This window comes from Platichthys flesus, chromosome 17 (assembly GCF_949316205.1).
Source record: "Platichthys flesus chromosome 17, fPlaFle2.1, whole genome shotgun sequence".
Lineage (NCBI taxonomy): Eukaryota > Metazoa > Chordata > Actinopteri > Pleuronectiformes > Pleuronectidae > Platichthys > Platichthys flesus.
This window is the reverse complement of record NC_084961.1, coordinates 11,391,124-11,418,568: the sequence shown is the minus strand read 5'-3', so window position 1 is coordinate 11,418,568 and position 27,445 is coordinate 11,391,124. Positions and strand designations below refer to the sequence as shown.

General features: G+C 43.6%; 3 protein-coding genes across 8 annotated transcripts; 2 read left to right on the top strand and 1 right to left on the bottom strand.

Moving 5' to 3' along the window:
- The first annotated feature begins 512 nt into the window (after nucleotides 1–512).
- sgce (sarcoglycan, epsilon) lies at nucleotides 513–11,822 on the top strand. 4 transcript variants are annotated; one of them, XM_062409517.1, is made up of 13 exons: nucleotides 513–670; nucleotides 1,917–2,024; nucleotides 5,146–5,268; nucleotides 5,742–5,899; nucleotides 6,269–6,341; nucleotides 7,564–7,762; nucleotides 8,288–8,450; nucleotides 8,746–8,960; nucleotides 9,441–9,467; nucleotides 9,893–10,081; nucleotides 10,450–10,493; nucleotides 11,125–11,162; nucleotides 11,291–11,822. In XM_062409517.1, the coding sequence occupies exons 1-13, from the start codon at nucleotides 622–624 to the stop codon at nucleotides 11,339–11,341; spliced, it is 1,437 nt and encodes a 478-aa protein (XP_062265501.1). In that variant the 5' UTR covers nucleotides 513–621; the 3' UTR covers nucleotides 11,342–11,822. The 4 variants fall into 4 exon arrangements, with proteins under 4 accessions (XP_062265501.1, XP_062265504.1, XP_062265502.1 ...); XM_062409520.1 differs by lacking the exon at nucleotides 1,917–2,024; XM_062409518.1 differs by lacking the exon at nucleotides 9,441–9,467.
- On the bottom strand, nucleotides 11,794–23,013 carry casd1 (CAS1 domain containing 1). 2 transcript variants are annotated; one of them, XM_062409516.1, is made up of 18 exons: nucleotides 22,795–23,011; nucleotides 21,608–21,704; nucleotides 21,193–21,313; nucleotides 20,498–20,542; nucleotides 20,317–20,379; nucleotides 20,159–20,203; nucleotides 19,921–20,044; nucleotides 18,592–18,806; nucleotides 18,051–18,470; nucleotides 17,862–17,951; nucleotides 17,656–17,775; nucleotides 17,308–17,464; nucleotides 17,053–17,132; nucleotides 16,577–16,678; nucleotides 16,325–16,465; nucleotides 15,985–16,062; nucleotides 14,868–14,960; nucleotides 11,794–14,710 (listed from the first exon to the last, which is right to left on the bottom strand). In XM_062409516.1, exons 1-18 carry the CDS (start codon nucleotides 22,925–22,927, stop codon nucleotides 14,441–14,443), a joined length of 2,394 nt encoding a protein of 797 aa, XP_062265500.1. In that variant the 5' UTR covers nucleotides 22,928–23,011; the 3' UTR covers nucleotides 11,794–14,440. The 2 variants fall into 2 exon arrangements, with proteins under 2 accessions (XP_062265500.1, XP_062265499.1); XM_062409515.1 differs by having other exon boundaries at nucleotides 17,862–18,470; nucleotides 22,795–23,013.
- LOC133972208 (putative golgin subfamily A member 6-like protein 3) lies at nucleotides 22,453–27,445 on the top strand. 2 transcript variants are annotated; one of them, XR_009924438.1, is made up of 3 exons: nucleotides 22,453–22,534; nucleotides 24,802–24,884; nucleotides 24,955–27,445. XR_009924438.1 is itself a non-coding variant. In XM_062409521.1 (2 exons), exon 2 carries the CDS (start codon nucleotides 25,706–25,708, stop codon nucleotides 26,201–26,203), a length of 498 nt encoding a protein of 165 aa, XP_062265505.1. In that variant the 5' UTR covers nucleotides 22,453–22,534; nucleotides 24,802–25,705; the 3' UTR covers nucleotides 26,204–27,445. The 2 variants fall into 2 exon arrangements, 1 of the variants encoding a protein (XP_062265505.1); XM_062409521.1 differs by having other exon boundaries at nucleotides 24,802–27,445.

Below are 27,445 nucleotides of genomic sequence, written 5' to 3'. Positions count from 1 at the left end.
GGCATTATCTTTAAATCATATATCGTCCATCTTCGATTTGTGCTATATCATTTTACTGATTCAGATTTTAAATGACATTGTGTTGATTTGCGTCCAATCTCAGATGTCCTGTATTCTTGCTTTTCTTTGTCCTTTTTGTGACTGGCTGTTTTAAAAGGTGCTATAAAACTGTAATAGATTACTTATATCTATTATTTTGAATATTCAAATTCGAGAAAGACTAGATCAACATGCCATTAAAAATCCACCATGTGTAAAAAGCATCTTGTTGTGAAGTGGAATCAATGTGAGAGAGAATAAACTCTGCATGTTGAAGTCAAGGTCACGAGCCCATTACTCCAGTTTGATCTGAATCTATTCAAATCCCAGTCAAACCATTTTTTCCCATGAACGTGATCTTACATATTGTTTTTTATGTGTTTGCCTCATTTTTACGAGCCAGCCATGTTTTTCCATCCAGATGTTCAGCCAATGAGAGGCGTCTCTGTGTGCAGCGGAGGAAGGAGGAGGCGGAGGGGAGGACTGCTGCAAGATGCCCGTTACTATGTCTGTCAGAGCCCGGTGGCGATTCAGATAAACACCAAATAAAACCTCCACCTCCATGAGAGCTTCGTGAGGGGGATGACGAGCACCATGTCGGCCGCAGCTGTCGCGGTGTGGCTGTCCGCGGGTACGTATCGATTCGTGGGGGGGGGGGGACATCGCTGGCAGCTTTGGTTTTCCTGATGCTAGGTAGCTAGCCCGTTAGCAGCTCATTTTTTCCGAGGAGGAGGAGGAGACATGGAAAACCAGGCTAACCACTGACAGCAGCACCGTTATTATGGCGGACTGTGTGTGTTAGCATCCAAGCTAAATGCGGTGCTCTCTGCTGCGTCTTACATCTGGGCTGAAGAACAGAAGGCTAATGGTTAATGTTGCCTTGCTTGTCGTTCATTTTAGCTTTAATGTCCTTTTGGGGGGAAAGCATATTTCCCCTGGAGCAGGGCTTTGTTTACCTATATAGACACATACATTTATACTAGAAATGGCTTATTGGTAGATTAGCTGTTCACTTTATGCTTAGTTACAACTAGAGAATAGATTTACACAATAATAACACACAATATCAGAGTTATATTATTATATTAATTGTAATAGCAACTAATCACTGGTGCATTGTTTGTGCACCAAACCTATTTGAAATCACAGCTTTATTACTACTAATAATAAAGCAATTTAATACAGTGCCCCTGTAATTAATAATATGAGTTTGGCTATTACATGTCCTTGAATCCACAATTTAAAAGATTATAAATCAATTTTTTGTGGAGTCAGATCTGCATTTGTTAATCAGCACCAAGATAATGGTGGTTTCATCACCATGTGCCACTGCACTTTACTTCATAACATTTATATACAAACCACTACTAATTTACATAATTTAAATATTTGTTATTCTCTCGCCTGCATCATTCATTCAATTTCCCCAGTGCGAGGATCAATACACGTTCATCCTATCTCATCTTTAAATGTGAATGTACGATTCAGGCCTCTCAGGACACCTGTGACAGGTTTCTTACGCCACCAAAACATGGAGAAGCAGCATTTCCTTCCCATACAAATAATTTTTTAATAGAGGATAAAAACATTTTGATTTCCATTGCCTATTATATCGTACCTTTCCCTTTTGTTTATAGTATATATTTAGTTTATTTATTATAGTATCATTTTAGATTTTATTTCATTTCTGCTGTTTTCTACCTTCTATTTCACTCCTCTTAAAGTTTGTGCTGGTAGGATTTAATTCAGCTCTGTTTATTAGACAGCACTGGTTTTAGCTAGCTGTGCCAAACAAGCTGACACACTCATGTCTAGTTCAGAATGCCTATGACAGACACACTTGTTCCACTCATGCTTTTGATTTATTGATCCAATAGTGTACTTTGCATGTGCCAATGACACGATACACGGCGCGTTACTTGAGAGAAATGCCAGCATGGAGCGATCCATGGGCTTGAAGCAGAGAACAGCCTTGTACAGAGACGGTGAGTGGGTGTGTGCAGTGGTGCACTTCATTTGTTGACCTGCTGTCCCCTCCCGCCTGTCATAACACAGTGACACGCTCAACTGGTTCCCCATTAATACTGGCATTATTGTTTTCAAAAGTCCGCGCGGCCTCACAGACTTGGCCCACTTATGTTTGTTGTAATAGCAGTTTGCTGAAATCTGGGCTAAACCTTGCGCATGCTAGTTTTTTAAAATTATCCTAAATCATTAACTATGAAACAAAGGTCTGTTTAACATAAGTTACTGACACTCTACAGCAGCGATTCAACATTGTGGTGACACATAACCTCTCTTCAATTGACAAATGTGTGATTTTATTACCTTTTATAGAAGATTTAACCGGCTGCTTCGCGTCCAGCGCTTTTCCTTAGTCATCGACTTCTGCTTGTTGTGACACCGACTACTTTCACTTCCAGGTCTGTGCTCACAAGAGCGAGGCTCAGACCCATCAACTGGCAGAAAACCAAAGCTTTGGCCCACACAGTAGCAATCCTTGTTGTCTGTGTTTCCCCACCAAACACCAAAGAAGCACATGCATTCCTCCTGACCCGGACAACAAGCATATATATGAGACTGGTTAAACAGATCTAAAGAACAAGCCTCCCCGACTGACTCTGCCTCAGCTAACTACAGGCCTAAGTTACCTAGAGCCATTAACGGGACAAGGGTGGTTTATTCTCTCCATCTTGCCAAAGGTATTTTTTCTAAAACATCACTCCTGAGACTTCAGTCCAAGGTCGGCTCGGGGAAGCAATACATCTAGTTAGCAATTTCCACCCCTGTTCAAGCTCTTTTAGTCAAATAGCAGGATATTTATGGATGTTTGTGTTGGTTTCGGAAATTAAATCTATTATAACAGCTATTTAATAAATAATACTTAAACTCTTATATGTTGGTGAGCACAGTTATTACGAAACAGTCTCATTCTGTGTTCAGCACAACGCACCTCTGACTCAGCTTTGGCCTGCAGCTGGAGCCGACAGATGAATTAACAGCGGATAGTTTTGTATTAACCTTTAATTGGTGATGTATTATGCACGCTAAGAGTGCTGCAGGTCGTCATCTCGAGAAGGCCTGGCAGGGCATCAGCTCGCCACATATAAGCAGATCTGATGCTATTAGCAGAGCCTCCACGTAGCTTAGTCAGTGATCTGTACTCATGCTGGCTGCTCTATAGGAATCAATGGGGGGGGGGCACAGTCTAGTAGTAACCTGCAAGCTAGGCCGGCGAACAGAAGGGGGCCAGAAGTGTGTGTCAGGCCTAATTGTTGGCTGTCATCAAAGCGTTAATGTCGATAGGCTAAAACACAATCTCAAATCCCAAAGGTCATTTCTTATTCCGCAGCCTATTAGGCAAGACCAGGCCATCTGGGCTCGCCTGTATGTCCTGCCTGTCTCCTCCGAGGACGTGTCACCAATGTTTACACCGCATCCTGTCGGCCTCTGAGACGAAAAGAATAGCCACTGCTTGACCTTGAACTGGGACTGTAGGAGTGCATGGCAAAGAACTGATGAGGCCCAATGGGTCCCTTAATAGAAGCTGAGAGTTGGCATTCAGAGCGAGATCGACTGGAGTCATCACAGAGGGAGCCGAGGGGTGCAGAAAGTGAATGAGGTTTTATTCTCGATCTCTGAATAACCTAGATCCTAATGTCACGGGTGGCGTCCGGAAAAACCTATCATGTCGATTAGTCATGCTCAGGTGGAACCTTCTCAATCTGCCGTAGGAGAGCGATGCAGTGGATCTCGGATTAAGTGGCCGTTAAATGCTATTGATTGTATCTAGCTGTGATCCGGCCCTTGGGGACATGGGACATATGGCTTGTCCAGCGTCTCTCTTCTCAGTGGCCACAGATGTGGCTCAGTTTATCACACATATGGGACAGTTTTGTAACTTCTGACAGCTCCTCAGTGTCACTTAGACTGCAGTTAGGCAATTTGGCCTTGTAGATTTGGACTCACTTATTAATCTGGAGCTTACTGTGTCACCTAATCTTAACCTCCTTTGTGCACTCTGCTAACAGATCACATGGTGACTTCCTCTTTTCATGGTCCTGGATTAAAATGTAAATCCTGCTCTATTACTCTTCAGCGGGGATTCTCCTTAGAAATCAGCTTCTGTTCAAAGAGAGGGGTTACAGTGTAGATGAAGAGATCCGCTTCATTCTTTGATGCTGATTATATTAATGTAGAAATGATTGGTTGAGGATGAATCAGGAGTTAAATAAATGTCTAAATAAGGAAAGGGGAATCCACATAGAGGCTAATATCTTTCCTCTGGCTCCTCAATTCGCCTGGAGTTGTGTTTCTGCGGGAGAGAACAGTTCAAATTGTGTTTGTCTCCCTCCCTCCGTCCTCCTCTTCTTCCTTGTACACAGTCTCCCATGGTTAATAAAAACAGAGTGCCCACCCACTGAGGTAGAGAGAGAGAAAAAGGGGCAAAAATGCTCCAAGGCAAAAAAAGAAAGGACGAGTGAGCAAGAAAGGTTGAATCAGCAAAAGAGAGAGATGCAGAAACAAAAGAGGGAGAGCCCCTCTTCTACAGTATACACACTTTTGTCAAGGGGCTGCCGATTACCAAGCGACTCCCTTTGCAAATGAAGACTAAGTGTTTGTGTTTCAAACGGAGTGTAGCTTAGCAAGAGAGCATAATGGAGACAAAGTGAGAGGAGGGCGTCAAACAACTCAGCGCAGGCTCAATGACGCTCATTACTGCTATTCTAAATCACTGCATGTCAGCCACACACCGATGAGAATCATTGGTTTAACAGCTTGTAATCCTGTGGACAAGATTTTAGTGTTTCCCCTCGCTAATAATATAATTTTTTGACTTCTTTTCCTGACCGTGACTGGACTGTGTATGAAAACTCTTTTATTTACCTCAAGAATTCTTTAGTAGACCGATCATTCATCATGATTCTCAAAGTGTGAAGTAGTTCAGCGAGTACCTGCGACCCAAACCTTTTCACCTCTAATACCACCGCCTGTTCTCTTATAGCTAGTGCTGATTGCCGGCCATTAATGACAAATAACACACAGTAGAAATTGTTCTTTTCTCGGAAGCTAATTCTCTCTGTTTATTTGAATTCTGTATTTCAGTGGTCACCATCTTGTCGAGGGCTCACGCAGACCGCAACGTCTACCCGTCCGCAGGAGTCCTGTTCGTCCATGTTCTGGAAAGAGAGTACTTTAAAGGAGAGTTTCCTCCCTATTCCAAATCAGGTACAACCTCATTACAGCCCAAGTTTAACTTTGTTGTAGTAATTGATAAAAAAAAAAGTTCTGTCTAACTATTTGATTAGCTAAATATCATTTAGACATTTTACTCTTATAATAACCATAGTGCATTGTGAGTCACATTTCACCCGTAGAAAATGCAAAGCTGCTCTTGCCAGAAATTCCACAATCAAGCTAATGGATCTAAAAGTAAAATCACTGAATTGGTTGTGACCCAGAACGGATCATCTGGGTGCCCCCCAAAATACTGCCCCTTGCTGTGACTCAGTAGGCAAGGCAGTCCCCCTAATGATAAGGGCGATGGTTCAATCCCCAGCTCCTCGATATCAAAGTACCCTTGGACAAGATAGTAAACCCCAAATTAGGTTCTATCGGTGTGTGATTGTTCGAATATATCTGTGTTAATGTGAACTTTAGGGGTCATTATGACTTTATAGATAGAGTCTATTTCCCTGCAGGTGATGCCGTCAATGAACCGATCACTTTCAACACCAACTTGATGGGTTACCCGGACAGGCCGGGCTGGCTGCGTTACATCCAGAGGACGCCGCACAGCGACGGAGTGCTCTACGGATCGCCCACTGCAAACCATGTTGGCAAGCCCACTGTCATAGAGGTGGGTGGCTGCTGGACCGCTTTCAAAGGGGCAGTGAATGGTGCTTCTGCTGATTACGTCAAGAGGCAGGATAAGGAATGATGCTTTTTGTGCTAAAATGTTGGAAGAAAAGAAAGGCCGAGTGTGAAATGGTCTGTGATGGAAACGGAAGACAGTGTTGTGCTTTCTTTGTCTGCCTATAAGCTACTATAAAAAAAAAAAAAATTCACAGAAGGCTTAACGTTCCCAGAGGTGCGAGTGTGCCTCTTTACGGTGTCTCAGCTGGGTACAGAGCCCGCGTCCTGCATCAGGCTCAGACTTGTCCGGGGGGGCCGCTGCCATATAAGCTGCACTGATCTGGGCTTAAACTTTCATCCTTGTGTGTTGCAGATTACCGCCTATAACCGACGCACTTTCGAGACAGCACGGCACAACTTGGTCATAAACATCATGGCTACAGAAGGTAAGAGGCGCCAGTAGAAGAGCTTAGAGCAAACCGAGATCAGACTGTGCAACTTCACTGATTAAATCCTGGGCGCACGTTCAGCCCTCGAAGGGAGTAATGAACTTCACTGAAGAGAAAACGTTGTCTTTAATTACTGCTGTCAACAAGAAGTAATCAAAGAGGAGCTATAATGTAGCATTTGTTCATTTATCTATCGATACATTTGTGTATTCGACGATTAACCTATGGGTTCTGGAAGTTTGCCACAGTATAACTGTATTGAGCTTAAAGGTCTATTCTTGCCCTTTTGTGAAGTATCACCTCAGGTCAGCCATCATAAATCAGTCTATGTGGCTTCTGTCAATAACAACATCCTGTGTTGAAGCGTAAAGGTTTTTTAGTATTTATTTGGACGCAGCCGCTCCTGTTCATCATTGTGACCTCATCTCACATCTGTGCATCTCTGTGTTTGCGCGTTGGCTTGTCGACCAGTCACGGTACACGCACAACAATATGATCCGAGTCGGATGAATGCACAGCAGATGTTGGTGGCACTAACGTGACATCACGTTCCCTGTGCTGTGATGTCACATGCCATCTGGCCCCTGAAGTAGGCCAAGTCACACCAGCCGACACAACCAGCGTCTGCTAGACAGACCGGTGGAGTCAGCGTCAGCTAAGCAGCAGTAATGAGGAAATGATGATGTCTTCGTCAGTAGAACATCACAGCATCAGCGCTCGCTTTTCAGGTTTAAGGACACAGGTTAAGAAAACTTAGAATTCCAGGGCAAATCACTGCACTGCATTTTAAAATGTTTGGGCCAATTCAATAGCTAGATTTAGTTCTGGTCATTTTATCTTTCACAATTATATAATATTTTACATTTTACCTCTGAGACATCACGCTTCCCTTGAAGAGAGATGAGAGGAGGTCTAGCATGTGGGCGCAAACCCCCACAGAAATGATCAGTGGGGTTTCTGCAGGGGAATTCCTCTGTAGACCCTGTTTTTAACTTGTCTGGCCTCCTTAAACTAAGTATTGAGTGAAGTTTACAAAGCCATTAAATATTCTTAGCTCAGATAATTGAACAATCAAAACGAGCCGAGCGATTTAACGTTTTCGTCTACAGTGCGGTAATCCTCTAATCTATCATCTTATCATTCTTTCCTTCCACCTCATTTGCTTCTCAACGTTTTCAGCCCTTAATCTAAGCTTCTCCTCCTCATCTCCTGTGCACAGAGTTCCCTCTGCCCTACCAGGCCGAGTTCTACATCAAAAACATGAATGTGGAGGAAATGCTGGCCAGTGAGGTGCTGGGGGACTTCCTCGGAGCTGTGAAGAACGTATGGCAGCCCGAGCGCCTCAACGCCATCAACATCACCTCGGCACTGGACCGGGGCGGCCGCGTGCCTCTGCCCATCAATAACCTCAAAGAGGGGTAAGGTTGAGTTGGACTGGATTTCAAGTAGTTGTAGATAGAGGGTTTAAAATAAAAGTTTTTATTTTCCAATATAAGACTTGGATCTACTTGCCTCAACATTTGCTCACGTAAAAATAAAAAAACTCTGGGATTTAATGCAAAAATCATGAGGCCCAGCTCACATTAAGATTCCCCCCATCAATGACCTCTTCACCTCCCTCAATCAAACAATTTGCCAACATTTTCTGCCCACTCACACCACTCACGGCATTTTATTTAATTGGCGCCTTGGGGATGCGCAGATCGCTTTGAGTTAGATGAACACACGAGGCTGTCAGCCTGATAGAACACTGTCAGTCTGTTCAGTTCAGAGGGGAATAGCCCACATGAACTGCCATAACTTATGCATCAGAGATTCATGCTGACGTTTAGGAAGATGAAAGCGTCGAGGAGAACACGCGGTGGGGAGGAAAACGCTCCGACGTTCACAACCATGTAGATCAATGCTCCGTCTTCTCTTCCCTCCTCTCTTCCGCTCCCCAGAGTGTACGTGATGGTTGGAGCTGATGTTCCCTTCTCGTCGTGCCTGCGGGAGGTGGAGAGCCCACACAACCAGCTGCGCTGCAGTCAGGAGATGGAGCCGGTCATCAGCTGCGACAAGAAGTTCAGAGCTCAGTTCTCCATCGACTGGTGTAAGATTTCTCTGGTGAGGATTCTCTCGCACCAACTCTGTTTTTTTTTTAGTAACATTAAACGTATCGTTGGTAAGTTGCTTCTGTAACACATTTTTGTTTGAATTGATATATTTGTCTTCATGTTCTGACAGCAGTGAATAAGTAAAGTCATCTTTAGAGAAATGCCCGTGTATGTGGCCCGGGCAGCCGATCCTTCATTTGGAACAAATGAGTTCCCAGGATTACCAATTCCAGCTTTAATGATAAAAATGATAAATTGTACTTGGGTTAATCACATCCCTTGCTTGCTCATACCTATTTCTCCAGGTTGACATCAACAAAGTAGTCCCGGTATACATAACCCGTCCCGATCCAGGCACAGGGATCCTGCCTGAATTCGGGGAGTACAACCCCCCCTCTGAGTCCTTGAAGAACCGGGACTACTTCTACGACTTCCTCATCACGCTGGCCGTTCCCTTTGCCGTGGCTCTTGTCCTCTTCTTCATCCTCGGCTACACTATGTGCTGCCGGCGTGAAGGGGTGTAAGTGTGCTTGGTCTTACATTTCTATGCAACTCTTGCACCAGACACCCAGACAAACATGTGAGGCGAGCAGTGGCAGTGACATGAGAGACAGTGAGACAGGAAGGTCAGTGCAGGGCAGTTAGTAAAAAACCATCTGGATTGGAACTGCAGCTTGTCATCACCATCCAGTTGTGCCCTCCACATTTATTAAGTTGCCCATACATTCCTGTCATTGTTTTTTTTGTTGATGTCGTCATGCACATCTTGATGTTTCGAAGCGAAGGCATGACATCGACGCTCATCCATCCGTTAAAACTCCTTCCATCATTCTCCATCATCCACAGGCTGGGAGAGACGTGCCCCTCTCATTCACTCAATGTTCCACGCCCCATCAGCATCTCCACACAGTCTTTACCCATCAGTCCATTCACGTGTGTGTAGCTGTCTCTTTAACTATTAATATTAGTATTTAATTCATCCATTTTGTTTTGTTTCTAGGGAAAAAAGAAACATGCAAACACCAGAGTAAGTGTTTTACCTCTCATGTGCTTCTCTTTATTTTGGCTGTTCCCCCCCCCTCTCTTTTTGGTTTTGCAGTTTTGTTATCCATGTTGTCAATCACTGCTTTCTCATAACCATGCATCAGCTCATCTGTGTGTTGACATCCATTCTACCAGTGGGCTGCTCAAAAACTCTAATGAACAGACTTGATTGAGATGATTGAGAACACAAAGTATCACGCACCACGAGTCAGACACAGAGATAGGTGACAGCGGAGGATTTCTGTGGAGCATGCGTATCCCACCGCAGCAGACACAAATCGCTGGCTCATACAAAATGTCTTAATATCGCTCTGGATAACGGGACGACACAGATTAACACCAGCGCACACACACGACAACGTCACACTCTCACACTGACTCCACTGCCTCTGCCCCCCCCCCTCCCAGCATCCAGCTGGTTCACCACAGCTCCATCCAGAAGTCCACCAAGGAGCTGCGGAGCATGTCCAAGAACCGCGAGATCTCCTGGCCGCTCTCCACGCTGCCCGTCTTCAACCCGGTGAGCGGCGAGGTGGTGCCGCCCATCCACCCCGACAACTACGAGACCACCAGCATGCCCCTCATGCAGACCCAGACGTGAGTACAGGGATTACGCATAAACGCGAAAAAACTATTCACATGCTCATAATGACCATTCGGGCTGATTAGCAGACCCACAGATGTATGGCTTACAGGCGTCAGGAGGGGGAAATATAAGTCGAAACAACAGCCTTACGGTTAAATCTTGTTTTCAGGTCCCTCACTGTTCCATGTTTACGGCTAAAGCTGCAGCGAGCGAGTCAGGCCTTTAGAAAAATACAACCACGGCTTAAGAGCTTCAAGCCGTCCCATGATTTTTACTCATGGGCTTGATCATACTGGAAAAATGTTTAAGTACAAAGTGTTTTCACATGATATGAAAGGCTCATGTGTGTTTGCCATAATATCACTGTGTGTGATTCCAGGAACCTGCAGAATCAGATTACGATACCCCAGCAGCGGCCATCAGGTTAGTTCTACCTCCAGCTTTTATATAACGGCCTGCCTCACTGTTTCTGTGTGTGTGATATGTGGTTAAACTGCTAAATTTAGTTGTTGAAATGTGTTATAATTGAAGATGCTGATACACGGTTGAGTTGAATGTACAAGTAGATGTCAGCACAATGTACAGATCAATCACTGTAAAATCTAGAGTTAAGCGCATACCTCCGCCAAGGCCCAAGGGTCCCATTGAATTTGGTTAAATTACACACACTCATAGAGGACAATTCTCTATATATGCCTGATTCTTATCAAGATCTAAAAAAGATTTTCATGGGAATTTGATGAAATGTAAAGAAATTTTCTCCTGAATCTGAGGTCGGGTTATGCCCCACCCCTCTACAAAATTTCCGTGGAAATTGTTTCTATAGGTCTTGTAATTGAACTGACAGACACACGACTATGAAAACACAACCTCCTTGGCGAAGGTACAATAAAACACCAACACATATTTCCAGACTTCACTCATTTCCACACGGCTTACTGAGAGCTAATAATTTTTTTCCCTGGTGTTGGTGTGTTAGCGCCCTCCTGTGTGCATGTTAGTCGCCTGCATGCTCAACTAACCACGCTGCTCTCTCTGTTCACTGCTAACGAAGGAGATAGTTATGTCATGTCAACGTTTCGGAGGTTGGAGGTGGGTACCCCTGCTCTGTTCATCACTTAATGTTGCTGGTTTGTGAGTTATTTTTATCCATGAGGTTTTTCAGATCTTCTGCTAAACACGTCTGACATCTCATTTGTGGCTTTTTGTGTTTATTCCAGGTAAATGGTATTCCTGAGGAGAGAAAGGTGGCCGAAGCCCTTAATTTGTGACCAGAAGACATCCGTGTCAGAGCTTCAGTAGTTTCCATATCTATATATTTGTGTTTTTCTAACACTTGTGCCAATCTGCATGCCTCAGAAGTGTCTTTACAAAGTTTTATCATCCACATGCACTTACACCTTAAAGAGTGAGAGTGTGACAGAGAATAGAAAAGCTTAGCTAATGAAGATTATAAAATATTTTGGGATATATGTGTAAATGTTGAAACTACGGTGTTTGTATTTTTACTTGCTTTGCACAATGGACCGCCTAAAAGGAAAGAGAGGGAAGTTTTACATGTGGTCATGTCATGTGTTATGTGTAATGTGTCACATGATGACAATAAAATATTTCAAAGTTATTTTTACTGGATGTAAAAACCATTAATAAACAGGACAACCGTAATGTGTGAATGACATGGAGGCCAACAAAAGGACATTATATGAAATAATTATTAACAATGTACAACAGAATAAAGGCATTTATAAATAATGTGGATATATTTCACATTTTTTTTGAAGACATCACAAAAGAATGTACATGTAACAGGCCCTGCACTGGGGTATAAATAGTTGTTGCTTTTACACGACCAAAGAGATCCATTAAGGCCTGAAAAAAGTTACCAAATATAGAGCTGTTCATTGGTTATAGACGGCAGAACAGGTCAGTAAACTTTACACATAAAAAGGAAATTGCAGCATGGAAATGCCAGTCTCATCTATACAAGGACGTGAAACATATTACAAATTGACTTGGCGCTTGGCTAACTACACAACCTGTACACAATCAGATGGATGAAGGGAGCGGACTTGAAAGTTGTGGTTTGTGAGACACTTTTTTCTTTATAAAAAGGGAAGCTATATAAACTTGTAGAAAGCGACTGACACTGGGACCGTTAACTACAACACGGCATATGAAATCATCTAGAGCCCGGCCGATAAAAGCAATTGTCCGATTGTATTGGCAGATATGAGCCCTTCACACACATAGCAGTATTGTTTCTTTTTTTTGGCAGTATGTGGCAATTATAAGTTTTTATTTGACAGAATAACCAGTGCAGAAAAGTGCATTTATGTTAACATTATAGTTAAGTATTTTACGATTGATTGTATTTTTTAATTTATAGCTACTGTCAGTGCAGAATTGCATTTTTGAAATATATGAAAACACGGGCTAAAATACAAATATTTCCATATTGGAAAAATATTAGATTGCTAATTTATATTGTTTATTTTAAATATATGTATCGGCTGATATATCAACATCAGAATTTTTTTACCCAAAATCCCTATCAGTCGGGCTTTATAATACGCAACTCTAAAATCTTATGAAGACAGCTTGGGTCTTACAATATTCTCTTTTCTCCCAAATCATCTTAACTAAGCATCAGGTTCCTCCAGTAAAAATGTGTTTGGGTACATGATGTTATCTGCACCGGTACCTTGTTAAACGTTTCACCTCAGAGATGAGAAGAAAAACGCAGGCCTTATAATGAAAGTGCTGATCTCTCCTAAACGTCTGTGAGGATAAATAAGCAGCGACATCGACTATTTGTCCGGATGAAGGAATATACACGATTTCTCTTTGACCTACAGTTATACGTCTCCTCAGCTCAGTCAGTGCATTACAAAGAAGTTGTCTAATTTGAATGTTGACGTGGCCCTGATGCAAAGATCGAAGTGACGGATGATTGTGATCCCAGGCTACATCGCAGACTTGACCACGCACATCTGGAGATGTGCTTGCGTGTACAAGCCACTAAGCAAAAGCTGTATGTTCGAAAGGCATTCAGTCTCAACACATCGCTTGCTCGCTGATCAAAGAGTTTACCGGCTGTGGCAGCAGAGAAGAAGGTGGATAGGCAGCTTTTAGCCCTATGGTACAATATGTGCAACCCAGCAGTTTTACAACAGAGCTATGATGCATGTTTTTAATGAAGGACTAAAACACTGATGAAGCTTGACTGTAGAAAATAAATATCTCACTCTATCATACAAATATACACAGACTCTGAAGTCAGCTGCTTATAGGACCTTCAGGGGCGGTGGGTGGGGGGTTGGACTGTAAAGGCTCAATCTCTGGTGTGTATCTGAGGCAGTAGAAAATTATCAATGTAATACTTCCTTCACAAACAGCAGTCATGGGCATGAGAATAAAACAAAGCCAAAAAAAACCCCCGCCATTGTATAAAATATAAGCTTAATTTAAATCATTAAATACTGTACATATCACATAGAATTTCAGGGGTATAGCAGGTGACCACAGTACCTTTCAGAACAAAGCAAACGTTTTTTAAAGTAACTCACAAAAATATGTTGAGGGATTTGCCAACATTGCCACAATTTCACTCTAATTTTTGTTTTTTACTCAACAGTTTTTTTGATCACGCAAACCATATTGTTGGTCCATAGATTGCATATTTAGATATCTCACACCATTTTTTTTAAAGTCACTGGAAATACTGTACAAAGCTCTGCTGATCAGTGAATAGAGCCCAACGGAACATTTGAATCCTACAAGTGTAGATATCTGAATATGTGGATTATGGATCCACCTGAGGCAAAAAACTAAAAACAAAAAACCCTTTGAGCTGCGACTGCCACATGGACGGAGTGTGTGTGTAGTAATCTCTTCCAGATCGAAAAAATGACAGGAAGTACTGTTAAGTGACAGAAGATGCCTATTATTTTGTTTGGCTGAATAGACGCGATGCTGCAAAAATTCACACAGCAAGCACGAGGGTCTTGAAATGAGAGGACCTCTTTGTTGCAAATAAAAACTCCTCCGCTCTTCTGTTGAATGCAGAAAATGTAAACTTTGAGGTTTTTTTTTTTTTTCTCTTTTTCTCTCTTGCGATTATACCCTAAAAAAGAAGCAGTCCCCTCCTTTTTCTGGGCATTTTTGTTTTCTTCAGTGTGCGACTTTCACAGCAGTCAAAAAAAGTACAGATTCTGCTCAAACACCTCTTGAGCCACCGCTGCTGACGCCGTCTCCTGTGGCCACCAGTAGCCTCAAGCCCCGGGCCAGCTCCTGGCTTGCATCTGTACCTCACCTCAGTCTCAGCAGAGGGCTTAGCGGGTTACCCAGCCCTCTCCATCAAAGGGGTCCCATCAGGGGCTCGGAGTGGACTGGCTGCCCCTGGCAAGCAGCAGCACAACCAGACTGAGGAGCCCCACGGCCCCCAGCCTCTTCAGCAGGGCCACGCTGTCTTTGGGGATGACCACCTGGGCCAGGTCGTTGGTTATGAGGGAAATCTCATGAGCCACACAGACAAAGATGAAGGTGCTGACCATGAGGTTGAGTGAAGGGTTCCCCGGAATCAGGACCAAGATCCCCTTGGTGTCTGCCGCCAGCCAGATGTGATACTGGCATATGAACAGCTGGGGGAGACAAACAAAGCATGATGAATAGTGGGTCACGTTACTTGTGCTCATTTCCTCCTTTTAAATTGGTTTCTTCCAGAGAGCTACACAACATAACACACAGAGCTTTTGAGGACTCTGAGTTGGTTCTAAAGTATTGTAACGTCCATCTTACCTCCAAGGAGATCTTTCCGAACCATGCGAAGAAGGAGCTATAAATAGATCGGGCGTAGCCAGGAATGTTCCTGATAAGAATGAAGGCCAGAATCTGTGGACAACAGAGGACAGAGACCATTCAGTCAAAGTGACAGATTCTTATCATTTAAAGTTGTGGGCTGAAGGAAATGAGTCATTCACACTCAAGTTAGTGTGATATACAGTCACATAGGCCCTCTTTGTACCTGGCTGAACATGCAGGGTGTCTACAGCAATTAACAAGCTCAATTTAAGACTTTGTACCAGCACTTGAAATGAAATCCAAGACCAAACTGTCAATGGAAAACACCAAAAGTGGAACTATACTCGGAGTCCTACGCCTTGATCCCTATTGCCCCAAGTTTACGAGGAACAGTTTGCTTAGACAGCAGGTCCAGGCACTGGCTTAACCACCACAAGTGCTCCTCATTCTCAAGCCACTTATCATTAACTTTGGATTTCCCCATGTTCATAAACAAACTAGCAAGCTAGCTAATAGAAAGGTATTTCTTTGAAACATAAACCACTCATTTTCTATCTTTGGTCTGGCAGTGGAGAGGGACATTCACAGTGAACTTTGGCTGTGAACCAATCCAACCCAATCCGATTTTAGAAAGTTTAATCATTTTTTAAGGACCTGCGGCAGCCCTGTAGGTGAACAGCTCAAAGTACATGACTAAATGCACCCAACCTGCACTGAGATCCAATCACTCAGGCAATAATATGGTTTGTATGTGAATGTGTCCCAGGAAAATGTAATTCCTCCAGGTCATAGAAAACTATTCTGACAATGAAACATCTTTGGCAGTGAATCCGGACGATCCAGGATGCATGTTGAAGTCACATATCAACAGGACCAAACCCCAACAAATCTCATGGTTTGGATGAAAGAAAGTTAAACTATGCTGTCAGTGACCTTATCTTCAGCCCAGTTTCCCAGGGGGATGGACTATACATATACCAGTGCTATCTTCAGCCTTAACAAAAAATGAAACTCATTTAGAATCACAAATATAAAACACTGATCCACGTCATCAAAAGTATTAGGATCAACAGTTATTACAGGCAGAGAGCAAAGAATAAGATAATAATTGTACCTGGACCACAGAGATGTAAGGATGCATCTCATTGCACTCGGTTTTGGTGTTGCAACTGCTGGCCCATATGGAGTAGGACTAGAAACGAGGAAGAGGAGAAGTTGGGTAACAGGTTCTTTATCGGATGTAGTTATCCATGGAAGATGAATAGAGTTCATGTTACATTCTGCATAGCTAACAGTTGAGTAAACTCTTAAGTAAGAGCATTCTTATAACGCAAAGAGTAAACAGTTGTGGTTGAGTTTCCAGGTGTGGTATTTACGCAAGTCTCATTCCCTCAGTCTGTAACAATCCTCTCCAAAGCTGCACATTTGTTGCACAATAAAATGAGAAGTCTTACTATGAAGGAGACGACAGAGAGAAAGAGAAGCAGGTTGGAGATTCTGCCAGAGAACAGAGCCTCTCCTTTTCCCTCGGACAGCACCTGAAGCTTCTGCAGCACCAGATAGATGAAGGCGAATAACATGCCGTGGATCACAGCCTGCAAAAGAACAGAAATACACATTCAAACAATGCTGGTCTACAAGTTCCCAAAAACTTTGTGCCACTTGAGGATGATGCAAATGTGTTTTCACAGAATGTGTTGACTTACAAATCGGTCCAGCTTCCATCTGAACCACCACTCGTGGATGCTTCCGTTCAGCTCAAAGAAGTTGGAGATGGGCCACATGGAGAAGATGCTCTCAAAGAAACCCTGAAGTCACAAGGACGGAACATGAACAAGAGTATTTTTAGAGAGAAAACCCCAAAACATGACAACATAGTTCAGACGTTAAATGTAGTTCCCATATCGATTCTTTATGTCTATCAATCATTTTTTTTAAATAATCTACATCATTGAAAGCAATGATCAAATGCAGCATTATTGTATTTGAAAACCTTTTTTTCAAACTGTGCTGTGTAAACACGTTGTATTGACACGTCACCATAAACAACTCTCACATGAGATTATTCATATAAAATCAATATGAAACCTAATAAAGCATAATATAATTGTAAGTTTAACAAACTCAGAACTAGAGTGAGATTACAGTCATTACTGATCAGGTTAAGACATTTTTGTTTCACCTGTGAAAATGCAAAGAAGCATATGAACAACAGGAGGCCCAGTAACTTCGCCAACAGCCCGAGGTGCCATATGCCGCTGCCTGTTCAGAAAACAAGACAGACATTAGTGACCCTGCTGATGACACATTGACAAGCAGCACAATTATTGTGTAGAATAATTGTGTGTATTGATTCACATACTCGAGAACTATGATGCAAGTGAGCGAAACAAATACAGTGAAAGTTTCTTTAATTGGAATCGGTCATGACACCTACTGTTGGCTTTCTTCTGCAGGATCTGGGGCCACATGCCCAGCGTGGCGTAGATGATGACAAACCAGAAGGTGACCAATGGGACGAAGTAATAGAACTGATAGGGTCTGTCCATTACGACACAGAGCACCAAGACCAGGAAGTTCAGACGGAAAAGCACCTGGCGTGGGGTAAATGATTTAGAGGATTACATAAAGATCCTTGGTCAAAATGATAACAAACACCAACATTTGCTTTGTCATCAATAAGATGGTGGTAAGTCATCCTGCAGTACAAACGTATATGGGTATATGGGCTGGGTTGAGTCATTGTAAGATTAAAGTCTAACTGAGTGACTGACTGTCCGCTCACCTGGCACACTCTATACAGTCCAAAGTCTCCTTTCAGCCAGAAAAAGGAGAAGTGTCCATAGCCGGTCTGAAACAGGTACGCTGCCACCAGCACCCGCACATGCATGTACACTGGAATGAACTGGAACAAACAAATAATATCAATAAACACCTCCTCAAAGCAGCTTACTCCCACATATTTGTGGAGGAGACATGTTTATAACTCACAGCGCTGGCACCAGATATGTGATAGATGAGGATGACGAGCTGCATCCAGCCCTTCCACTCGTCGGTTTGCTCCCGGTTGAGTAATTTGGTCTGTGCGAGAGAAACATTTTGAACCGGATTTGAATTCTGAAAGTCAACAAAAACGTTGTACATCATCCCATTAATCAAACTGAGCACTTCCTGTCTCACCTCCTTGCTGTTCTCACTGTAAAACACTCCCAACACAAATATATAGACGAGCGGAATGAAGAACTTGGAGTGTGTGTAGAACTTCTGCTCCTTCATGAACACATCTGCCCTGTCACAAAGGTAAAAGTAGCCCATAATGAGGCCCATCCTGCAGAGGGCGCGGAAGGGCGCCTTCGGACCGAAGGGGACAGCTGCCGTCGCTGGCTTCTTCTCCTCGAGGCTCTCCACATCAGCGGGCACAGGTCGGCGGTGGCGGTTGTTGCCAAGGACGTGGAGGACCAGGAAGACCAGGGCCGAGCCCAGGAAGAAACACGCCGCCATTTTCTGCAGGAAGTTGGGCGGTGGCAACGTCTGGCAGCAGGAGCCGTCGATTGGCCTCAGTAGCTTGTTGCACATGGAGTTCATGAGCACCATGGCCCCCTGCCAGGAGAATCACACAGGATGGTGTGAGGAGGATGTGTGCAGCCTTCAAAGTTAACAATAAAAAACAACTACCGTGCTGCCAATCATTCAGTGACATTATGACAGATATCCTGCTTACCACGTTCCTGGTGCTTTCTGGCAGGTGCAGGCCGTCGTCTGACTGGCCAATGGTTTCCAGTGCTGCCTGGCGGGACGCGGCCAGCAGCTTGACCCGGGACCTGCCGCTACGCTTGCTGCTGTTGAGCACGTCCGCCGCCGCCTCGTTGTACAGCTCCAGCTGTTGGTTGGTGATCATTTTCCTGTTGTCACTCAGCACCTCTTCATTAACTGGGTCTACAGGGCAGTGGTGAGATGGTGAGGTTCAGATGAGTAGGTGCATATACGAGAAGTTGATATTCATAAAAATCGGCGATTCACATGTGTGAAATTATCCAAAAATACAAACAGACATTGAAATGATGCAGCAATCACAATGGAGCTGAATCATTGTAGTTAAGAGAAGAGGCAGTTATGTTTAACCGCCCTGACTAAGATAATTGATTACAGGCTCTGTTTATTACATCCTGCAGGGATGTTATGTTTTCATTGCCCTTTGTCTGTTTGTTAGTAGGATTACACAAGAGCTTGATTTTATTCAAACTCGGTGGAAGGATGAGATGTGGGTATTCTTTGACATTTTCACTAATTAATGCAAGGACAACTAAGGTATATTCGGGGATCTGATATCTCTGATATGAAATATGGAGCTGCTTGATTGAATCTATCAACGGCTGTTGGTCCTTGACAGAGGTGTGCGCTCTATTGCGTGCCATTCTAGTGTTGAGTAGAATCTGGGCTGATCAGATAAGCCCTAAGGATTTCCGTTCACACCTAGAATTAGAATGCATCTCCACAAGTGCGATGCATGATCACGTCTCACTTCCCCGTTCGCATGCAAATTAACATGTAAATCACTTCTGGTTTTGAAGACCAAATGTGTTGTTTCTTCTAAATGCCTTGGGGCAGCAATGCACTTCCTGTTCCTAGTCTGATGGGAATTTAGAGAGGAAGAAGTCAAAGCAACACAGACTGGGTCTCAAACCAAATTTCCCAAGATGTTTCTTAATATATCTCTATGGGCTTTTCATTATTTTCAGATGCCGTGGACAACAATAATTTTAGAAGGCGAATGAGTACATGCTTCCCCCTATGCAGAGCACATCAGTTGAATATGTGGTCTTGCATTTATGTTCACATACACATTGCGACAAGGATGTGGTCAATTTGCAGACAGACTCCAAATCTGCCTGGAGCAGTCAGATCTCCATGCATCCTCAGAAGTCTGGGTGCTCTGCTTCCACAACTGCACTTAGAGCGATCCACTTGTGATCAAATCGCCAAGGATGCATGTAAATCCCGGGTATAAACCGAGCCACAAAAGATTTGGAAGTGTGGAAGAACTGCTTACCTTGCAGCACCCAGTAGACCTCTCCTTGGTCAGCCAGCCTCTCGAGATGCACGGCGATGGCGGTCAGGTTGACTTTGTACTGCTGCAGGGCCTCGCTGCTGCCGCTGTGCAACTTGATGGACCACTGCAGAGGGCACATAAATAGAAACAATTAATATTGACACAACCCAGCCAGCATCTTTATTTGGTTTATCAAGAAATGTGCAAGCACTGCTCAGCACTTATTTATACGGCTTACAGTGGCCGCTCCGAGGATGACAACATCTGGCTTTACTGAAGCTTCCTGCAACACAGGAGTAAATCTGCAGTTACCAGCAAATCCATATCCAACCCACCCTGACAATTTCAGGACTGTGTAACTCTCTCCACTCCCCACTTTTTAATAACAGAACTCACGTGTGTCCATGATATCAAACGCTCCTTCATTGAATTATTTGCCTCTGGATACCACAGGAAGTCCTAAACATGAAAAAAAAAAAAGAACATGGATGTTTTTTTAAACATTAAAAGCGATTGTGTTTTTAAAGACTGAGAACAGGAGAGAGAAAAAAAAAATGCACATCCAGAAATAGCTTACCACATTCACAGAGGAACTCTCGTCTTCAAAGGAAATGTCCTCATGCTTCAGACATTACATGGGGACAGACACAGAGAAAGTCTGTTAGGCTGATACAACACAAGATCAAGACCAAAATAGCTGTGACTGCTGCCTATTGTCATGTATCTCCGTTCTGGATTTTTCTACAAACCAATGGTTTATCAAAATTGTGTGTCACAGCCTCATTATTTTTAAGCACTTTAATGAAAATAGAAGATTTTTTGATTCAGCAGTGTAAATGGTATATACAATAGTCAGACCCACACTTGGTATGGTGTCATTTAAGCAAAGTATTGTCAAAGCCAATGAGAAAGAGGTTGTTTTTTTCCCCTGGTCAATACATGTTAGAGGGAACTGGAGAGTGTGCAAGACTAATAATTATTAACTGTAGACACCGGCAGTCCTCTTTCCTAAGCTGTTGTGATTAATACAGACAGCTCCATATCTATCCGCTCTAACATATTCTTATTTGGAACATATGACTGCAGTTGCAAGTCTGGAACAATTTGAGAGTAAATGGAACAATGTCTGACTCTGTGTACACCAATGCTTTTATGTAGCTGTGCTCTAAATATGTAGATCTATAGATTTGTATACCCTCCACCATTTTGTGTCTGTCGTCTGAAAGATTAACAGACAAGAAGAATTCACATGATGCCGTTTCTCATATTTACCTTGTTGCCATCCTCTCTCCTTTCAGGCTCTATAATTTTGAGGAAGGAGTAAAATAGCTGCCTGATTCGTGAATCTCCAACAAAGGCCACCCGCTTTTCAGCAAGGCAGGTTTTGGCCTCGCTGTAAGACAAAACAATGTGTGGTGAGGAATCTGAAAACTGTATCTGCACTGCAGATGGCAATCACTCATCAGCCTGATGGTTCTTCTCCTGTAGTAACTTAATTTAAGGGGATCCTATTACATGCTGTTTGTCCATATGATATATCTTCTAAATTGGTTATTTAGATCAAGGGTTATCCATCCTTACTGACAGATACACACACAAAAACACCTCACCCATCAATGCCACACACTTGGTCTCAAATAGATTGTGTACATTATACAGTAACCTTGTAACAGTGTGTGTGACTCACATGCTTTTGTATTTGTGCATCATGCAGCCATAAGGCTGCCATACGTTCTCCCCCAAGTAGCGTCCTCTAGAGAGAAGCCATTCACAGGAGTCTCCGCCTGCAGGCAAAGACACAGAGAAGCCACCAGTAAGACCAGACAAAGACACACATCTCGCTTTCAGCCCCAGCTCCTCTGCAAGTATGACTGAAAGTTGCTGTCTCAATGGTGCCCTGGATTTTCATTCAGCGCTGTCAAAGGACCAGGGCACAATGCGGGGCTCTGATAAGGGGCCGTAGCACGAGACGAAGTCATCAGCAATTTAGCCCGAGCATACATCTATTCATGTATGTGCAAAATGAATAGAGTCACCCACAAGTGTATCAACCCATAGAAACGAGAGAACACTGAGGATCAGCGGACTGGCGAGAGACGAGGGGCATTATCAGTGTCATCGGCAGCCAGAGCAGCTGCTCCCAGTGCGCGCACACGGGTCTCTGGTTCCGAGCCCTTTTCATGAAAGACGTGCACACACTCTGCGACCCAGCTGCGAGGTGGATGTGTGCCCTGCCTAGAATTCAGTCCTGATCTGGGCTTTGTGCCGTCGGGTGCAGATCTTTAATGTGCAACAACACAGATCGAACCTTTGGAACACCTGAAATGAGCCTCCAGTGCACTAAGCCCCTGCAGCTAACTAATCTCCACCAGAAAGGCTAATGCAAACTTGTCACAGACCCGACACAGTCATCAGGCTGCTGCGAAGTTAACGCTGTATTCACATCTAGCCTTTATTTCTCCAGTTAGCAGACGGGCTAAAGCTGCTGATGTAAATAAGCACTGGCCTCCCGATGCCAATGACACTGTTTGTGTCTATTGTTAGTCCCAGCATCGGACACATGGCTTCTCCCAGCAGTAACCAGGCGTGTGCTGATCGGAGCATGTAAACACAGGTAAAAGCGGAGCGTTAGCTTGATTCTGTCAGCAGCAGGAGCACAGACGATGGAAGTCGGTGCTGCTGCTGTTGTTGAATCGACTGTGCGAGGTGTTCCTCCTGCTTTACAACGAGCCGCGGCGTCTGTGCTTGTCACCATCGGCACGGGACAGAGGCTGCGGACCGAGGAGCGTAGGGTAGCTAGCGGGGCTATCGTTAGCATTAGCTGCAGTCGGCGGCTGCTTCCGCAGTAAGTTGAACAAACGGGGGGAGACTCACCTCCATGGTACCGCGAGGCTGCGTGGAACAGCAGCAGCAGCAGCACGATCGTCAGCGAGATGACTTTGGCGTTTTTTATGGTGAAGTGTTGGTTTATTTCGCGTTTGCCCAGGCTATAGGCCAGGACCGCCATCTTTGCTCCTCCATGACAACCAGCAGCTGTGCAGTGCTGCGGCGGCGGCTGCTGCTCCCGGTGCAACAGCTCCACCTGCCAGGGCACGCCTCCTCCATCACCGCCGCTCACAGCAGGTGCAGAGCGGCGTGAGGGTCAGAGGGTCCGGGGTTCAATGTTCGTTCACCAGACTGATCCCTGGGCTTCCATAATAAAAATCATTAATAAAAACAAGATTAAAAAGACATCTGTAATTCCTCAGTGTTACAGAAGGAAAGTAAGAACCAAAGAAGAGAAACGATACGTAAATAAGGCTGGACTTTATGAAGTTATATCCAGCTAATATTATTATTGTTTTAATTGAAAGTATATTCTTGTGCAATCACAAATAAACTTAGAAGTTTGGTGGAATTGCAGTAAAATTCCGTGATGGGTACATGAGGTATGCCAGAGGACTTAAATAAGAATTTAGTTCCACATTGATTGCACAATATCTTACACTATGTAAGTTTAACCACATCTTCTGCGCAGGATGTGCGCAATCGGATTCTGCGCAGAATCAATTTAATTTAATTTAATTTTTTCATCATTTATTTTTTCATTTGATTTAATATCTTTCATTTATTTATTTATTTTAGTTTTAAAATTTACATAGTGTAAAATATTGTGCCAATTTTAGTGTTTCAGTATCTTGCCAAGGACACTTCGGCAATGTTGTGCATGTTCACACCTCTCATGAACTAGTTCAAAGATCAGTTCATACAAGTAAACATGAATAGTTCACGTTCATAGTTCACCATTTAAATTGGCGGCTACAGGCTTGCGTAGGTCAGTCACCTGTGAAGACCAGCATAATTTACCCTTGAACCAGCGCGGAGAAATGATGATGATGATGATGACAAATAAAATATAAAAAATAAGATATAAAATTAAGTATAAAAAAATAAAATTAAATAAAATATAATTAAATATATATATATAAAAAAAACGATGTGTGCCGAAGCCTAATGCGCACTACCTGCGCAGATTCCCATTGCGCACATCCTGCACAGAAGCCCATTGCGCAAGCCCATTATTTTTCCTGTTTTTATATTTAATTAATTAAAATGTACATAGTGTAAGATATTTTGCACTTAATAAAAGAATTCCTGCCAATTTTAAGAATTCAGTATATTGCCAGCTTGAAGATTGGCAAAGAGTGGGGATTGAACCCAGGCCCCTTCTTGTTGGAGAACAATGACTCTACCGACTAGGTCACACCGCCTAAATTGCTACAAGGATCTAAGCACTTCAAGAATCATTGCTTGTTTCCATGTGATGTCCTGAGGCTGCACCCTAAGCTTGGTTTGTGCAGCTTGTGATTAATTAAAGTTGTCCATAAAAGAAATCTTTAACATCCTTCAAGGGCAATTTGATGTACAACCAGCAATCAGTGCACGACAAAAATAAACCAATATATACAATGTAATAAAAACACAATATAAAAACCCTATAGACTTTGTAGCAGGGGGAAATTAGCTTTTAATAAATGAATTGATAAGTCGACCAACAGAAAATTACCCGTCAACTATTTAGATATTCTAGAAACATTTCATTCTACTTTTAATTTCCTGTTGTGTTTCTAATAATTATTAATGTTGGTGACATTTCCTTGATAAATGGGTGGAGGTTTTATTACCTCTGCTAAGAAGGTTATGTTTTCATCTCTGATTTGTCAGTCAACAGGTTTAAGTAATAAACTACTGGACCAATAACCACACAACCTGGTAGAAGGAAGCTGCATGGATCAGAGATGAACCTATACGGCTCTGTTGAGCTCTACTGAGTGCTAGTCTAGTGAATGAATCTGGAATCTTCTCTCAAAAAACATTCCCATTGGTCACTGTGTGTTGCAGCTCGCTCTAGAAAACACTCTGATGTCCTTTGAGAAGGCGATGGAGGCAGGAAGTGAAGGTCTGGTTACCGACGTCACCATCAGGTCAGTGGGCGTGAGAAGTATTTCTACACACTTTACTGTGATGATAGCTGTTGTGTTGTCATGGTTACAGTTATGACGAAGTCCCCTTCCTGATGCACGTCCGCACGCTGCGGCGGACGACCAACATCGACAAGGTTTTTCCCAAAACCGGACCGGTACCACGGCGGCCATGTTTACCTGGGCCGAACTGCAGAGCCTGAACGCCAGCTCCTGGTTCCTTTCTGTGAGTCGTACAAAACGCACAGTAGACAATATAGAGAAGTGAGTGAGGTGAAGAGCATATCGTCTAGCTTGTGTCAGCGTGTTAATTGGGTATCGGCGGACGTCCCTTCTAGCTCGATCCGTTCGGTTCGGCCGGCTCTCTGGGAGCAGACGAGTGTCAGCGGGCAGGAAACCAGTTGTTCTGCAGCCTGCAGGCCTTCCTCCAGCTCACACGGACAAGCTGGTGATCTTCGACCTCTACCGTCCTCCCACACTCTTTGTGATTAGAAGACTCCTCCTGCATTTGTTACATCTCTAGGTAGAGATGGTGATTCTCCTTTTGGTGAAGGACGTTACTCGTGTGGTTATTTATCTTTTCTGTTGCTGCGTCGTTTTCCCTATCTACATTTTTCTTATCTGAGTTCTCCTGGTGCAATGCGACCTCCTCCGTAAACTTTGAATGGCCGCCTTCATCATTTTTATCCTTCGCCTTTTTATCCTTGGCTGCAAGTCATTTTCTCTTGGTTCTAGAGGTTTAACCACAGGAGGTTCAGTCGTCTGTTCTTATTTGAGCAGCGTCGCCTCTTGGAGCAGCGTCGCTTCTTGGAGCCACGTCCCCTATGGGAGCAGCTTTGCAGCGTAGCCTCTGGGTGCAGCGTCGCCTCAGGGAGCAGCAGTGTCGCCTCAGGGAGCAGCAGCGTCGCCTCAGGGAGCAGCAGCGTCTCCTCAGGGAGCAGCATCGTCGCTCCCAAAGGCAGCATCGCCTCTGGGAGCATCGTCACCTCAGGGAGCAGCAGCGTCGCCTCAGGGAGCAGCAGCGTCGCCTCAGGGAGCCACAGCGTCGCTCCCAAAGGCAGCGTTGCCTCTGGGAGCAGCGTCGCATCTGGGACCAGAGGTGTTGCATCTGGGAGCAGCATCACCTCAGGGAGCAGCAGCGTCGCTCCCAAAGGCAGCGTCGCCTCTCGGAGCAGAGTCGCTTCTGGGAGCAGCGTCGCCTCAGGGAGCAGCAGCGTCGCCTCAGGGAGCAGCAGCGTCGCCTCAGGGAGCAGAGGTGTCGCATCTGGGAGCAGCGTCACCTCTGGGAGCAGCATCGTCACCTCTTTGTGGTCTTCATCTGATAAGCTGTCAGACTTTTTAGCTTCACCTGGGATTAAAGGAAACTGATAAAACATTAACAACCAATTGAGTACCAATTGAAACCAGAAACAAAAATAAAGAGCATCAGCCTCAACTTGTCTCTTTAACTTTTTTATTATTCTCTTCTTAGGCTTTTTGTGGTTTTGTTCTCTACCTGGTTGAATTTGTTGTTGATAAAAAAACAAACTGTGAACTTGTCCCGCTCATTTTATCATTTGCGTGAACTATATTTTATTTTTGTATTTCACAAATCTAAACTAGGTTTCACACACTCCTTGATAATCTGCTCCAGATTTCACAAGTGGGGTTTTTGAGCTAGATTTGGTTCTGATGTATTCTGGATGGGAAAACATTTTGAAATACGTATTTTTAAATCTTCCTTATTCAAAGCTTTCTGCCATATTTGGTCATGTGATCATATTCAGGAGGATCATCCAATGTGAAGTTTTTGATTCCTCATTTTCATCTTCATCTTCATTCAGACACGACCACTAGTTATGACATGACTGAAAGTTCATGTTCAGTTTTGTTCGGCCACTGTTGGTTTGTTGTTTTCAGAAATGATTTGAGTCTTGGCGCTGATCTGGGTTTGACCTGTAAACTGGACCTTGACTCTGTCTCATAGTGGAAACCCTTTTCACCTGTTATCTGATGGGTTTGTGATGTTTCTTTAACAATATTACTATTTCTGTAAATTCATCCAACTTCACTAATGGACTCAAAAAGACTTGCTGTGGTTTTAATGCTGATCAACGAAGTGATAAGCTTGTTTTAAAGGAGCAGGAAATCATCCCTTACATATATTTTTTGTTCACAGCCCTGAAATCTCCCTTTTTGTGTTGTTCATGATTTGATTATGCAGCAGAGCTTTTACAAACACACAGTGGCGTTTCTACATTAGGGGCACGTGGGGCACTGCCCAACTAGATCCAGATGGCGCTGTTGTGCAGAAAGCTCAATACATCTGTACTTGGGGCCAAATATATTTTATTTTATTTCGTATACAAAGTAGCGTGAATGTGTGTGTGAATAAACTTGACTCACAAGCATTAGAGTCTTGTTTTGGAGTCATTTGATTAGTGTGTGTTTCTGTCTGTGTGCTTGCTCTGTGAAATGAGCTTCTCTCTTGCCGTCCGTCTCTGCTCGGGGGGCAACAGCCCAAGCTTAAGACTGTTGCCAAAGAAACACTAATGAGCTTGAACCACACAGGCCGAAGTTAACAT

What these genes read in the sequence shown, in the direction of transcription:
- casd1 (XM_062409515.1), bottom strand. Translation starts at nt 22,927, where the DNA reads ATGGCGGTCCTGGCCTATAGCCTGGGCAAACGCGAAATAAACCAACAC. An exon ending in GCTTCTTTGCATTTTCACAG is followed by an intron (nt 16,679 to 17,052) that starts GTGAAACAAAAA and finishes TTGTGACTTCAG; the next exon opens with GGTTTCTTTGAGAGCATCTT. An exon ending in TCGGAAAGATCTCCTTGGAG is followed by an intron (nt 14,711 to 14,867) that starts GTAAGATGGACG and finishes TGTCTCCCCCAG; the next exon opens with CTGTTCATATGCCAGTATCA.
- LOC133972208 (XM_062409521.1), top strand. Translation starts at nt 25,706, where the DNA reads ATGGGAGCAGCTTTGCAGCGTAGCCTCTGGGTGCAGCGTCGCCTCAGG.
- sgce (XM_062409517.1), top strand. Translation starts at nt 622, where the DNA reads ATGACGAGCACCATGTCGGCCGCAGCTGTCGCGGTGTGGCTGTCCGCG. An exon ending in AAACATCATGGCTACAGAAG is followed by an intron (nt 6,342 to 7,563) that starts GTAAGAGGCGCC and finishes TCCTGTGCACAG; the next exon opens with AGTTCCCTCTGCCCTACCAG. An exon ending in TGCTGCCGGCGTGAAGGGGT is followed by an intron (nt 8,961 to 9,440) that starts GTAAGTGTGCTT and finishes TTTTGTTTCTAG; the next exon opens with GGAAAAAAGAAACATGCAAA.